The 14,612-nt window shown below is 41.7% G+C and overlaps 1 protein-coding gene across 1 annotated transcript in view; it reads left to right on the top strand.

Moving 5' to 3' along the window:
* The window catches only part of nsmfb (NMDA receptor synaptonuclear signaling and neuronal migration factor b), a 33,317-nt gene that overhangs the window by 9,924 nt on the left and 8,781 nt on the right, over positions 1–14,612 (top strand). The window contains exons 3-13 of the mRNA XM_028414669.1: positions 1,196–1,957; positions 2,117–2,189; positions 3,272–3,277; positions 5,613–5,681; positions 9,179–9,231; positions 10,524–10,613; positions 11,071–11,198; positions 11,273–11,356; positions 12,296–12,329; positions 12,596–12,666; positions 13,345–13,424. Coding sequence (XP_028270470.1) covers positions 1,196–1,957; positions 2,117–2,189; positions 3,272–3,277; positions 5,613–5,681; positions 9,179–9,231; positions 10,524–10,613; positions 11,071–11,198; positions 11,273–11,356; positions 12,296–12,329; positions 12,596–12,666; positions 13,345–13,424 — 1,450 coding nt within the window. The remainder of the gene's footprint in view (positions 1–1,195; positions 1,958–2,116; positions 2,190–3,271; positions 3,278–5,612; positions 5,682–9,178; positions 9,232–10,523; positions 10,614–11,070; positions 11,199–11,272; positions 11,357–12,295; positions 12,330–12,595; positions 12,667–13,344; positions 13,425–14,612) is intronic.

The following is a 14,612-nucleotide window of genomic DNA, read 5'->3' as shown; positions in this document are numbered from 1 at the left end:
AACACAGATCAGTAGAATGAAAAAACTAGCTAAAAAGCCATGATGTCATCACTGAGAAATATTTGAATGAGAAGCACTTTCATTTTGGTGGGCTGTCACTAAATCCATCTTTATATACATCTGGGAGTACGAGTGGACTCAAGCACAGGAGGCAGGTTAAGTTCAAGACAAAGTTGTTTATTGTAGTCCAATAGTCACAGGTGGTCAATTGAGATAGCTAAGGAGTCAAAAACAAGCTGAGGTTGAACATACTAAGGCTAAGAGCTAAGGTCAAAAATACTAAGGACAAAAACACGAGAGACAAGATACTAAGGCTACTGAGCTACAGACAAAATACAAAGAGCGGAATACAAAGGCTACTGGAGAACAGTCAGTGGCTGGTACATGTCACCAAAAGCACAAGTTGAACTGGCACCGAGTGAGGGGAAGGGAGGGAGAGACAATGAGGAACATGTGAGACACATTAGGGAGGAGCAGGTAATCACCAGGAGCCAAGAGGAGGGAGCACACAAGGAAGGGGGAAGACAAGACACCTGAAACAAGAGGGAGAGCAGTGATTTCAAAATAACACAGGAAATGCAATGAACACAAAGGAACCGCAGTGTCCATGATGCTCTATGAGTATGCCATATTTACAGAAGTTATTGTGCTCTAACAATATAACAAATAATTGCAGTGGTGCACACAAAGTTAGGAGTAGATAGAAGTTTGATTTCTGCTTAGTTTTCAGATCAGTGTCACTCTGCAACAGGCCAATCCCGTACTCGGTTATCCACGGCACAGCCAGCATGAAGAAAACTCCCCTGAGTTAACACTTATTTACAAGCCTGCAGCATTGCAGCTGCTTACTCTGTGAGATTGAGCCTCCATCCTACACGACCCTGCAGGACGACTGGGCTTCTGTGTCTGCCAAAGCACCTCCTTGTAATGTTCCAGCTCGTCTATTTTCCAGATCTTTCATCATTCCATTCCTTGCTCTCCTCCCTCACTCAGCTAGCTCTCTTCTCTTTTTTTTTCTTCTCATCCTCCCCAAAGCTGTGCTGTCTCATAAATGTTTACCACTCTGCTGCCAGAGCTGCAAATCCCAAAGAGAGATGGATAATCTCCCTGTTCATCTGCATTTACATTTTAGATATTCATTTGCAGAAGCTTCATTACAGATAATGACTTGCCTTCTTGTCCCCTTTGTTTCCAGATCATCTACTGTCTGACACTTTCCCTGGCCAGGACTGTGATTCTCCAGTCAGCAGCTTGCATAACAACAATCTGCCATCACAGAGCCACTGTGTGCCCATAGCTAAACCAAACCAGTCCAGCCGGTCTAATCCACACAGCAATCCACAGTCGCAGCCTCAGGTCAACACCCTTCAGGCCCAAGCTCCACTTGGTCCCTCTAAACGTCGGCTCTCAGTTGAGCGCAGCCTCTCCACAGAGGACCCACCGGCTGCCAGGGGGCCAGAAGGCAGCGTTGCTGTGAAGCCAGCCAGGGTGTACACCATCACCAGGGAAGGAGGGATGACCCTGGGGGGGCGCAGCAGTGAGGAGAGTCTGGAGCTAGAGGTGTTGAAGAGCTCTAGGGAGCAATCGCAGGCCCAAGCTGCTGGCAGCAACAACCCGTCTTACACCAGCCAGCCATCCGCCACGGCCACACGCAGTAGCCACCATCGCAGCGGCCATCACCGCAGCAACCACCACCACACCCACCAGCACCAGGAAGCCCCACCACCATCAACGCAGCCACTGCAGAGCTCAGAGAGCGCCAGTAACATCCGGGACTGGGGGATGAGGAGAGGTGGGTCACGGGACGACTACACCCCAGACTGCGTGGCCTGCATTCGAGCTCCGTGTCAAAGCCAGCGCTCCCTGGATCTGGATACTTCGCCACGGGATGGAGGGAAGCACCGCAAGAAGCTGGAGAGGATGTACAGCGAGGACAGGGTGTCTACTGAAGACAGGGGTAAAGAGAGATAGATGGAAAGATGGGACTTTCACCCCATTCACCCTTTAGATTACAATGACACTTTTCTCACTTGCCTCCTCCGCTAATTGTAAGGCCTGCGTGTGAATGTTGTGTTCACTGACACCACGCCTTCCCTTTTGTGTTCTGTGTTCACAGAGGACAATCCTAATAGCTGGTTTCCCAAAGAAAATATGTTCAGCTTTCAGACAGCCACCACCACCATGCAGGCGTGAGTATGCCATTGAAATCCACCTTCACTCCCACTCTGTGGATCAGAGAGTCTTCACTGCACTGCGTTGGCAGAAAATGGCCCAGCCTTTTTCCTTCCAGGAATTACAAATGTAGCAATTCTACTACAAAGTCTTAATGAGCTTTCACACTTATTTCACCACTTCTAGCTTTTTATAAATAAAGGTGTCCACTCTGAGGAAGACTGAGGCTGCCAATAGCATTTCCATTTAATTAATGACATAAATAATAACAATAATATCAGAGAAGAATAACATTTTAGAAATAGGTTCTAAAAATTAAATTCTAATATTTATTTATCAATATAAGGCACCACTGATTCTTCACCACATGTTCTTCAGTAATACCAATAGTTCACAAAAATCATGAATGCATAAAGGTAAAGGCAAAAATATGTTTTTAAAGTTTTTTTTAGAATGAGAGTAAAGTTGTGAAAAGTTTTCCCACATAAACTGCCAGGAACTTTAGAAATGAATGTATTTACTGTAGGACGAGAAGAATGTGTGTTGGTCTAGACAGCTCACACACACACACACACACACACACACACACTGACTGGTGACTTGTTAATTATTACCTTTCACCCAGATCTTATAATTATGACTCTCAAACAGACAAAGCTCTCCCACCATGATCTCTCTCCTCTCCTCTCCCACGCTGCCTCTTCTCTATCCATATGTCAGTGTCTGTCCTCATTTTTTGCCATCTGTTCGTGTCCCTATCAGGGTCAGACTGATGAATGGCTCCACCTCTGTCCTTTGATTAAAATGGTTGACCAATAAGGGCCAACGAAAATGATGGGTCTGATTGATTAGGCATTCTTTGTAGAATTGATCCAGCTACTTGTCTATGAACTGATTCTGCAGCTTGTCAATGTAGGATGTCTATCCTTGCTCACCGAGTTCTTTCATTTGAAGTGAGATTTTGTTGTTATTTTGCTCATCACTCTTATGTGTGTATGTGTGTGTGGAATTTTTGGCTGACCCTGTTGCTAACTTGTCTTTCATTTTTCTCTTCTCTCTCTCTCTCTCTGCACGGCGGCTTTCCAAACCACGACTGTAGAATATCGTGAGTAACTCTTTCAAACACCTCCACTCTTCTTCCTTGTTGCTTCTCCGTTTTTTTCCCTCACGCTTGTCAGTTAGATAACATGTCTTGAACCCTTTTCCTCATGTGGCTTTGTGATATTCAGTCTGCTGTGTCTCTAACACCGCACCCCACCCCCACCACCTTCAACCTCAGTGACTGCTGGACCGGGTGTTTGCAGTTATAGCTTCAGTCAGTTGTCAGCTGAATAGAATAAATATAAGGAACAGCGATAGTGAAATCACAGGGCTTCCGTGAGATGCAACAAAACAGGACAAGCCAAGTGTTGAAGTAGCAGTATGCTACTTGAAGCATCCTATACACAACAGTATGTCTACCTATATAAAAACCATTAGCTCATGCAACCAACATGCAAGCATAGTAGTCAAAGCGATGCACATCTAAAGATAAGCATTCCTTAAAGCTGATGCAAAGGACACATAACAAGACACAATGTGTGAGTATTGCTTAAAGCCATTTTACAACATAAATTACATTATGGTTGTTGTAGCAAGCTGGAATTACAGCTATTGCTTCATTAGCTGAAATGCTATTACAGCTGTCTGCAGCTGCTGATTACAATCCAATATGGTTTCTTCAAGACAATGGTGGCGATGTAATGGCTGATTTATGCTTCTGCATTAAAGCTGGGGGCCCTATACGCTGCAGGCTGATACGATCTGCTTAGTTTCAGTCATCGTGCCTGTGTTGAACAAACAGAAACTTCACACAGTGTTTCAGCACGCACAGGTAAGGTATAAATGACGTGAAGTCTGCTTAGTCCACAGTTGGGGATCTGTGTAGATATGATGATATGCAGAAGCATAAATCAAACACTGCATTCCAGAAATTGTTCATCCAGTGATTTCCTCCATTTTTCTGGTTAGTGTTTAGCTTGGTAACTTCTGGCTAGCAGCAGGATGCAAAGAAAAAAAATGGGATGATGTACACATTAAAAAAAACACATTGGATTATTAGCATCCCCTCGATCTAGGCCACTTCCTGTTTAATTTTCCTTACCAGATTTATATTTTGTATGCACAATATTATATTTTTCAAGATGCTGATGCTGGATTCCTGTTGACCAATAGTTTATACAGGCTAATTTGTTCCCAACACATTGCATAGAACATCTGCTAATTTCCTGCAGTGTAGTTGAGGGGTTTTGTTGTAGTTTTGGTTCACTGTGCCTCACATGATAAATTTGGTCCAAGCCCAAATTTGTTTTATTAAGTTTGGTTGCCCAGCAAACAAATTGCTAAATTGGCTTAATTGTTCATCTTTATATGGCACTAGTTTGGCTAATTGTTAGCTGAGAGTCATTTTAGCCTATCTAAATATTAATAAATCTGGCAGGACATGTTGCTGGATTGCTTCATAGCCCAAAAAAAGAAGAGGTCTGTCAGCTTTTAAAGTAGCTGATGATGGCAGATGGAGGTAGTGAGTGACAGGCTGCAGGAAAAGTCATTTCCAACATCCTTTTTTTTTAAAGTTAGATGTAACAGATAGTGACAGAAATGATGTAATAGTGGTGCATGGGCAGACCTATGAGTTTGGTTAATAAGGAGAGACTCCAGTGATTTCAGCACATTGTTTTGTCATCCCAGAGCTCATCAGCTGTCTGTCCGTCCATCAGTCAGAACCAGACCACGGGACATGACTTCATTTCTGACATACGCTGTCACAGATGATTCTCATTATGTCTGACATCCTGTCAGAGTCATTACTGCGCCCTCTGGGAAAGGCACGCCCACGTCAAACGTACACGCTTGGCAGAATGAGAAATAATAGACGTCAAGACACAAGGCACGTGCTAAAAATAATGGCTTCGCATTCAAATGAAGATACATAAAGGACTCAGTGTCAATATGTAGGATGTGCAAGTCTCTTCAATTCTTTTAGACCCCCATTGTTGTGCTCCTAGTGTGTGTGTGTGTGTGTGTGTGTGTGTGTGGTGTATTAATAAAGCCTCTGGATAAAACCTCCTTTTCCATTAACTTTAGCAAAGCTAACCAAACCCTCACTAACCTGTGTGGATAAACCTCTCTTACCCTGAACATCTAATGTCGTCCATCCTACCCTGACCACACTTTATGTCCGGACCCAACACGACCCAAAGGGCTTTCAGTCAAACAAAACTCCAGTAGACTGTAACACTAATTTAAAGACTTGAATCACATAAGCTCTGCAAGGTTAATCACCCCCTTGGGTCAGATTGGGTTCAGACACACACACACAAAACATAAATATAAAGTTCAGGCGCAACTAAAACATCAAACTTCATTTCCACCCACTTAACACTTTGACGTCCCGGCAGGGCTTTCCGAGGCATTGCTGAGAGAAAGAGACGGAAAAGAGAGCAGGAGGCAGCCACCATGATGGAGAGGTACCGTGTCCTGGCTGTCCTGTCCTGTCCTGTGTGGTGCTGAACCGTCCCCCGTTCCCCCCAGTGTTACACAGAAAAGAAAAGACACGTCATGCCTGTGCTGTACATGGTGTAAATGATCAGAATGTTCAAAAACGTGTTTAAATTCCTCAGCAGCTCATGAGATCGGTTTTTACTTCAGATCTTATGATTTTAAAGAATTTAGCTCTCTGACCTCGTCTATAGTATAAACAGTACAAATGCCTTTTAGTCCTATTCAGCATTTTAAAGCTTCAAAAATATAGTGTGGGGTATTTTTTATTACTTTATGATACAGTCAGAGACAGTGGTGTTCAAAAGTGTTTGTTTGGAGCTCTGCCATGGAGGCCACTGTTTCCCAGTCTCTTTCTTATGGTGGAGTCATGAACACTGACCCTAACTGAAGCAGGTGAGGCCTGCAGGTCTTTGGGTGTTGTTCTGAAGTTATTTATTGTCGCCTGATAGTGGCTCTCACTGTGGTTCACCAAAGCTTTAGAAATGGCTTCATAACCTTTTCCACACTGATACATCTCAATGAGTTTGTTTCTCATTTGTTCCTGAATTTCCTTGGATGGCAGCATGATGTCTGGCTTTGAGGATCTTTGGGTCTGCTCCTCTTTGTCAGGCAGCTCCTGTTTAAGTGATTCTCTGATTGAGAGCAGGTGTGGCAGTAATCAGGCCCGGGAATGGCTAGAGAAATAGAACTCAGCTTTCCAAAGATGCAATGCACCATGATCTGAAAGATTAAAGTGTGAATTCACAAAGGGGGCAAACACCTTTTCACACCACTGTACACAGACTGTGGCTTCCTGTTCTGCTGCTTCTGTACTTGTAAAAATGCACTTGCACATTTTGACATTCCACAGAGGATGCCTGCATTTCCTTCACTCCTTGTCCTCAGCTGCTGTTAAATGGCGATCACAAATCTCCTGACAGTGTCATGTGGTTTGTGTGTGTGTGTGTGTTGAATCCTGAAGGCAGTGGGTGGCAGGTTTAATCAGTGTTCCTCACTGTACACTGAAGTATAAAAACAGGATCTATCAATGCAGCGCTGTAGCTCTGTGGCTGACACTCAGGGCGAACAAATGGATCAATATTTTGCGATAGACTTTAAATCCACCAATGCGGAGACATGCCTTACGTTGTTTGAGCCTGTCTGTGTGTGCGTGTTACGGCTGTGTCACATTCTTGTGCAGTACTTTAAATAGAAAGGTACAGCTCAGTTATTTTCACAAATCGAATTAAGCATGTATGAATAGGCAAGACATTTTTTTTTGAAAAAGTGTTTGAAAGGTCACACATATAGAATGAGAAGGTCATGGGTGAGGTAGTTGCAATAAAAATAAAAATAAAGATGTGGATTTGACTTAGCGTGCGGGTGAGATTTTAAAAGCTGCTGTCACGTGCTATGAAAATACAACAGTGGATGACTGATGGATCCCCGTCTCCTCTGAGTCATCCCTCTATTTTAGGCTCTGCCTTCACGATTCCTGCGATCCACGCTGACATGTCAGCAGTGTGTTATTTATTTATTTTATTTTTTTTCAAATTGCCCTAAACTGCACCCTGGATGCACAGCATCCAAATATTGCACGTGGGGTGGCGGCTCGGTGCTCATGACACTCCAATGAACCTCCCTGCTCTTTAGTTGTAGGTTGACGAGGACATCATGCTGATGAAAGGAAACCTTTGCATTCGCATAGATGTCTTTCATTGTTATGGAGTTGCGTAGAACAACAGCTACAGCTCATTAAAAATAATGAGCTGCGGGGTTGTGGACCTGCCACACCATGACCCTTATATCGCAGTACCACATATTAATCAGTTCTTTTGCATCGACAAAGCCGGCTGGTTAGCTAACCTTAGTTACCTTTATGGCAGAGACATAATGAACAAAGCAGGGAAGCCATTACTTTAACCTGTAAGCTTAATAACATACACAAAGCTCAGTCTGTTGGCAATAAGCATGTAATTATTCACTTTGCTAATCGAGTCTAATTGAACGTGACATTCCCTGATCATACCTGTTATCACTGAACCTCGATGATGACAGTTATATATCGTAAAAAAAATTAACCCAATGACCTCTTTGCCATGTTGCCAATTTGAAGTGCAAGCATTTTACACATGAACCCATTTGCACACAGATTCCCAGAAGAGCCAAAGCTACTTGATCAAATTCCAGATAATCCTAGTGTCCAAAGTTTTTCATGATCAGTTTTGCATAAAAACGAAAAACATTCTTAGATCTTTAACCGTGATAGGATAATGCAGCAATGAAGGAATGTTGATTCACACAACTGATTTTTCAGCACATCATTCCCCACCCTAAATTGTCAGGAATGGTAATAGGACTCAGGAGGCTTGTGTCCAGTGAATCAAAGGGTCAGAGGGTCAAAAATCGTGGAATCAAAAAACAGGCTATGGTACCAGAAGAGCTAGGCTAAGACGGAATCCAAAGACAAAAACACAGTTGAAAACTATAGAGATGTACAAGAGTAATTAGCTGGAACACTCAGTTAAACACTGGGAATCATGCAAGACGGTCTGACAGGGGGCGCAGGGAGAGACACGCACTAAATACAAGAGGGAGGGGAAGACAGTGAGTCACAGGTGGCACACATTAGGGCGGGGCAGGTAATCAACAGGAGGAGGGAGCAACAAGATCCCTGAAAAGAGAGGGAGGATTAAAACTCCGACAATAAAACAGGAAGGGCATGAAATTTCAATAAATAAATAAATATCTTTACTAGAATCATCTGTTTGATCTGCTGGACTGCTCTTTATTTATTTTTTTTTTATTTTTTTAAAAAGCTTCCCTTTAAAATATGATTTTTTTCAAAGACAAATTGGATGCATTTGTTTCCTTCGTAGCTTGTGGTCAGACAGAGTTGGCTGAGTCTGCAGTACTCTCAGTGAAATACCTACTACCTGACACATACTATACTTTTGGAAGCAGAAAGTATAACACTTGCCGTAGAATTTTTTTCCCTATGCAGCACTTTTAGAGATTTCAGCACCAGTCCTTTAGCAGCACTTTAGTTGGGGCATTGTCTGTCTCTGACTAGAAACTTTTGGTTTTATTGCCTCACTTAAAGAGTGACAAATTCAAGCACAAGTGACAAAAGAGTAAGTGAGAACACAAGAATGATCCATCACAGTCAGACGGGTTGATATCTAAAAAGCTTTTGTTCCACGTGCTAAATTACAGCTCGGTACTGTTCCTTTCTTCGGTTTTACACTCTTTTCACTCCATCTCTCTTTTTCTTTTCTCTCTCTGTTCTCGCTCCTTTTCCCCCCCGTGGTGCAAAATATGAATCATAAGAATTTGTGATTAGCCCCCCAATTGTTGTTGGTGTAAAAATTATTTATAACATTGTCCTCCATTTGCCTGTCATACCACTGTATCTTTAATCGTTATTGTTTGAAATAACCTCTCCATTGGTTCTGTCTCCCCTCTCTTTACTTTAAAATGGCAGAAACTTCCGCAAACACCTTCGGATGGTGGGCAGCCGCAGGATGAAGGTCCAGAGTAAGTCCATTTCAGTCCATCTGTTTGCATGTGTGTGTGTGTGTGTTGATGCCAGTGTGTTTCCAATCATTCACGCTCAACTGTGTGTATCATAACATTACAGTGGATGTCCATCAGAATGTATTCATGCTTTATGCATGGAGCAACAGTACTCTGCATGTGTACGGTATAACACTGGGTCTTTGAATCTAAACTTGATCACTTAAACTACAATCAATAATACTGTGACAGTCGTGTCATACATATATAGATTGTGTACTTTATTGTTATGCCATTTGTATTGAATAACAGTCACTTTCATGTACAGTATGTATTCCTTGTATGTGCTGCAACTATACCCAGAACCTGTGTGTATTTGTTTGCCTGCTCTATCTCTATATGTGATCGGGAGTAATTTGATCATATTCATTTTGTTCCACCATTTTTAAAGCATGAAGTTAAACAGGCCCTCAATTTAAACTGAAGTTTCTCACTTGATGTAAAAGGCAGGATCATGGATTTTATTAATAATAATACTTTTTTAAAAATTTCAATTCTGTAAATTTGTGTTAGAAATTCATATTTATTAATAGTTTTCATTTTCTAGTGCTGGATCTATGATTGTATATATATGAGTGTTGAGGTGTTGGTTATGAAATTTTGAGTTGTATATTACTATGCTGTGCTGCCTGTCTTAAATCTGGTTGATTCATGAGAGGACAAAATGCAATATTTTCCCTTTGCTAATTTCCTTCGCTCAGTTTCCATCACTATTCACTGAAAAACAACAAGTGAACAAACAGAAACGGCAACTTAGTGAAACTGCATAAAGCCGCAGTAAAAGTGATGTCACGGTGTAGCGACACACCCTCGACTACACTCTGACATAACTCTTCTAAGCTGAATTGCTCTTTGAAGGGAAGAAAAAATTGCCGTAAAAAAATGAATAATTAAAAAATGTGCATGACTGCATTTCAGAATAAGGCTTGAGGTTTTCATGTGCAATGTTGGAGCAAAGTAAAAAGTCACCTATCAGGACAGCAATATGCATACACCTGAAATACATACACACCTGCAGTTTCAAGAATTGAACCGAACAGTCCCTCCACAGCAGGCAGGGATGACGTTAACACACAGGGTACCGAGGCCAGTTACCCAACAGGCCAACTTGAATCACTTGATTGTTCTTCACACATGCTGAGCAAAGAGAACAGTGCTGTTGATTAGGGGAATTGATTATACGTTGAAGAGTGCGTATGTGTGTGAGTGACTCTCTTCCACCCCCCAACCCCCCCACCCCACAACTCCATCAGCCTTCGCCGACCGCCGAGCCAAGAGCTTCAGCCGCTCGTGGAGTGACCCCACCCCCGTCAAGCCTGAGTCACTCCATGATTCCAGAGACAGTGAGTCCATGCTCTCTCAGTCAACACACACACACAGGAAACACAAATTAAACACACACTTTATCTCTAGAGACGGACTGACGGATGCACTGTGACGCACACATTTAGTCTTTTACTGTTGTTTTTGTCTGTCATTGTGTGTGTCTACGGATTATCTGCTTACAGTATATGTGCTACTTGTATGTGCGATCAATCCATGCTGCCGTCCTCATCTTTCAGCCCGTTGTCCATCTGCCTGTTGCTTTAGTGTTCGTGTCTGGCCGCGGGTGCATAAGGAGGTTGTGATTGTGTCGTTTTTTTGTGTTGTCTGCCGTTTGATTTTAACTCCTCAAATCCTCCCCTCTGTGCTGGAAAAATAAAATAACAGGTGCATCAGATTTAAATGGAGCACTCTCCTCTCTAATCTCGTTTGTGTGCTATCCTTTCATCTCGGCCTTTGTTCCTGCGGGTGAGCCAGGTGGCGAGCTTCAGACCTCCACGGGGACACTAGATGAAGGGCTGGATGAGGATGCCGACTGGGAGGAGGAGAGGGAAGCGGAGAGAGCAGCATGTGAAGGAGAGGATTTCATCCCACCCAAAATCATGGTGAGGGTGCTGGCAGGTTAACATGCGTGTTACTCATTATGTTTTCTATAAGGTGTGTCTGTATGTTCCCACAGCTCATATCCTCCAAAGTCCCAAAAGCTGAATACGTTCCCAACATCATCCGCAGGGACGATTCCTCCATCATCCCCATCCTTTATGTGAGTAATAAGTGAAAGCTTGTGTTAAGAGGCTAATACATTGATCTGAATCCAGATTTGGTCTACAGCTGTTTTCCTTTACGTCAGCAACGTAAAAACCAGGTTGCTAGTTTTAGTCTAGAGCTTCTCTCGCATTTGCTTTCCAGGCTGAAAGCTGGTTCTTTGGCTGTCAGACATATCTGTAAAGAATTTATTAGCTGCAACTAAAAAAAGGGACTTAGCACATTGATCTGTCACTTTGTGTTACTTGAAAAGTTGCCATAGGAGTCGACGGAGACATGCAGATTTAACTATTGATTTTGTACCTGGCTTTCAGCCTGGTAATCCAACATCAATCAAGCCAGCACTGTGCAGAAATCAGACAGAAAAGTAACATAAAAGTATTAGCCACAGTGATTATTACTATCAATAGTTCAGGTGATGTCCAATAACATTTCCAGACTAGCCAGCTTCTTCCGGTTTAGTCCGGTCTCCACTCAGCGAGTGATGGACTCAAGTATGCAGAGCTCATTTCTGTCAGAATGAAGAAGAGCTCTGTCAGTCATACACTTCAAGTGATCTCTCACCTTGGCAATATACAGTCTCATCACAGTCTAGATCTAAAGGTGTTTTCAAGTGCCTTCTTGAAACTATACATTTTTTTTGTGACATAAAGAAAAAAAACAATAGAAAGTTGTTACATTGTTTAAAGGCCACGAGAAGGACAGAGCTTAACTTCATATTCTTCCAGGAAGATTAGTTTATTATTGACTGTTGCACTTTAATTATGTCAATTGTTCTGCATTATGTATGTGTATCTATAATGTGTCCAAAGGTATTTAGTGTTTTCTGCCTCCGGCACATTTATTGATATATTAGAGTACAGATAAGAGTTGTTGAGCATGTTAGTGTTTAGCTCTGTTCACTTTTTAACCATGTTTTTTGATCTTCCATTTAAAGGATCATGAACACGCCACATTTGATGACATCCTCGGTGAGTGCGTTGCGCTCTTTTTTTCTTTTTTTTTCCTACAGTAAGCGTTCAGGTGCAAATGACTCCTGATACTCTGTAAATGTGGGAAAGATGAGGGTGGAATAAGTTTGGGCTTGCTGGAGTGCGGAGATGACTCATTGTTTTTCTCTTCATGTGTGTGTCTCTCTCGAGGGACAGCCAATTTATGTGTCTCACCATTACAGCTGAGTGGGAAAAGTGACACCTCTCTCTCTCTCTCTCTCTCTCCCTGACTGTCTCTCGCTCAGAGGAGATAGAGAAGAAGCTGACTGCCTACAGAAAAGGCTGCAAAATCTGGAACATGCTCATTTTCTGCCAGGTGAGTGACAGCAGAGACAGATTTAATAATGTTTTGACATTACTGGATCGCATCATCCTTCATATTGGTATTATAGTTGGTTAGGCCTCTCTAACAGTTAATTACAAACTAAAGTGTAAACTAATAAAGTTGCATAAATTACATTTCGTCACATAAAGTGCCATATTTAAAGATTTAAATATAATAATTTTAGCATGATACTACCACCACCGTGCTTCTTTGGAAAGAGAGCCGCTCCATTATTTCCCCTCATCAGACTACAGAATCTCTTTTTCAACTTTGAAACTTTAACTTTTTAAATGCTAAATATGTAGCAGTTATACATGCGAGTATATCTTCTTGTTTTGTCAATGTTTGTTCTAATGCAGTTCATATGTCCCTATTTTATTCTATTTTATTTTATTTTATTCTATTTTATTTTATAATTAAGGTTTTTTTTGTCAAAGGGGATATGATGATGATTTGTAACTTCTACAGATGATTGTTGATAGTATTACCCACCCACAGGCTGCTCTCATTTTCTCCTGCTGAATAATGTAACACATCTCCTGCTGTCTTGATGAAATATATTAGGCACAGTGAATATCAAATATGCTTATGTTGGTTATTTTTATGCACTGAAATGAGCTTAAATATTTGGCAATTGCAGTTAAATAACAAACTGCACCTCTCTCACAGGGAGGACCAGGACATCTGTACCTGCTGAAGAATAAAGTGGCCACCTTTGCCAAAGTGGAAAAGGAGGAAGACATGGTCCAGTAAGTTTTTTTTTTTTTTTAATGGAATAATCTGTGTGGTGGTACAACAACATATAAAAAAGAGATGGTCTACAGAGGAGGTAATAGGGTAATGTTCTCTAAACTACAAATGATACAATGGTGTTTTTTTTATCATTTTTGACCAGGTTAATGTGATAAATCCACTTTGTTTGCTCTGCAGAGTTATTACATGTTCAGTTTTGTGGTGTAAATGCAGGTTCTATTCACTTTTTTGGTGAAGCAGTCATCAGGCATAATCATGTCCTTTTTTTAGGACAATTTACTCAACCAGGTTACTTAAAGTAAAACCATGGTTTGGTTCTTTAATGCTAGCTTCACACTGTCAAGTGTGAAGCAATTGGAGAAAATGGTTGATGTTTTTCTGCATCCTTCCTTAAAAATCACAAATAAAAAACTGATCCAGACTGAAAGTAATCACAGAAATTGGCCATGTGGAATTAGATTATCCATCCAAACACAGGTTTCTTTACACGTAGCTGTAAATGGAGACAGAGACAGAGACACGATGTACTTCAAGGGATGTAGAACACAAAAAAAGATAGCAATGTTTATTGTTATTTGCAAAAATGTGCAAACTGAAATGATGGCAGAGCAGACAGCAAAGATTTGGTCCAAAAAAAAAACTGTAAACTGTGCACAAAGAAAACAAAGAAAGATCACTGAGTGAAATGCAGATCATCCGCCGGTCAGGTGGTGAGTGTCGATTAGTGACAAGCCTCAGGTGTGAGGGCGAGCAGTGGGAGGCATTGACAGCTTTCACAATGACCACTCAAGCTAAAAGAGACACAAGAGAAGTCACATCTGTGCTGCCACTGCGATGTAGTAATGATTTCTTTAGAGTCAGCCACCAGGAAAATAATGGAATGGAAACAATGGGGAAATGGTCAATATGACTGAAAACGCCCAGTTAATTGCAAACGCCTATGGCTCTAGCATGCAATGACACAACCATTAAGTTAGTACATTGGGTCACGATGTACTATGTTATGGTATAATATCTTTTTCCATTTCAATACTAGCGGCATAGGTTATATGCGATCATTGATTGTTTCTCCCATGATAACTGGGAGAAACTACATAAAGTCCTATTAGAAACAGTGTAAACCCATGGAACTGCATTGGTGGACTCATGGCAAGATGGTGGTTTTTATCCTGAAAGACTTTGGT

This window comes from Parambassis ranga, chromosome 9 (assembly GCF_900634625.1).
Source record: "Parambassis ranga chromosome 9, fParRan2.1, whole genome shotgun sequence".
In the NCBI taxonomy this organism is placed as follows: domain Eukaryota; kingdom Metazoa; phylum Chordata; class Actinopteri; family Ambassidae; genus Parambassis; species Parambassis ranga.
This window is presented reverse-complemented; position numbering and strand designations above follow the sequence as displayed.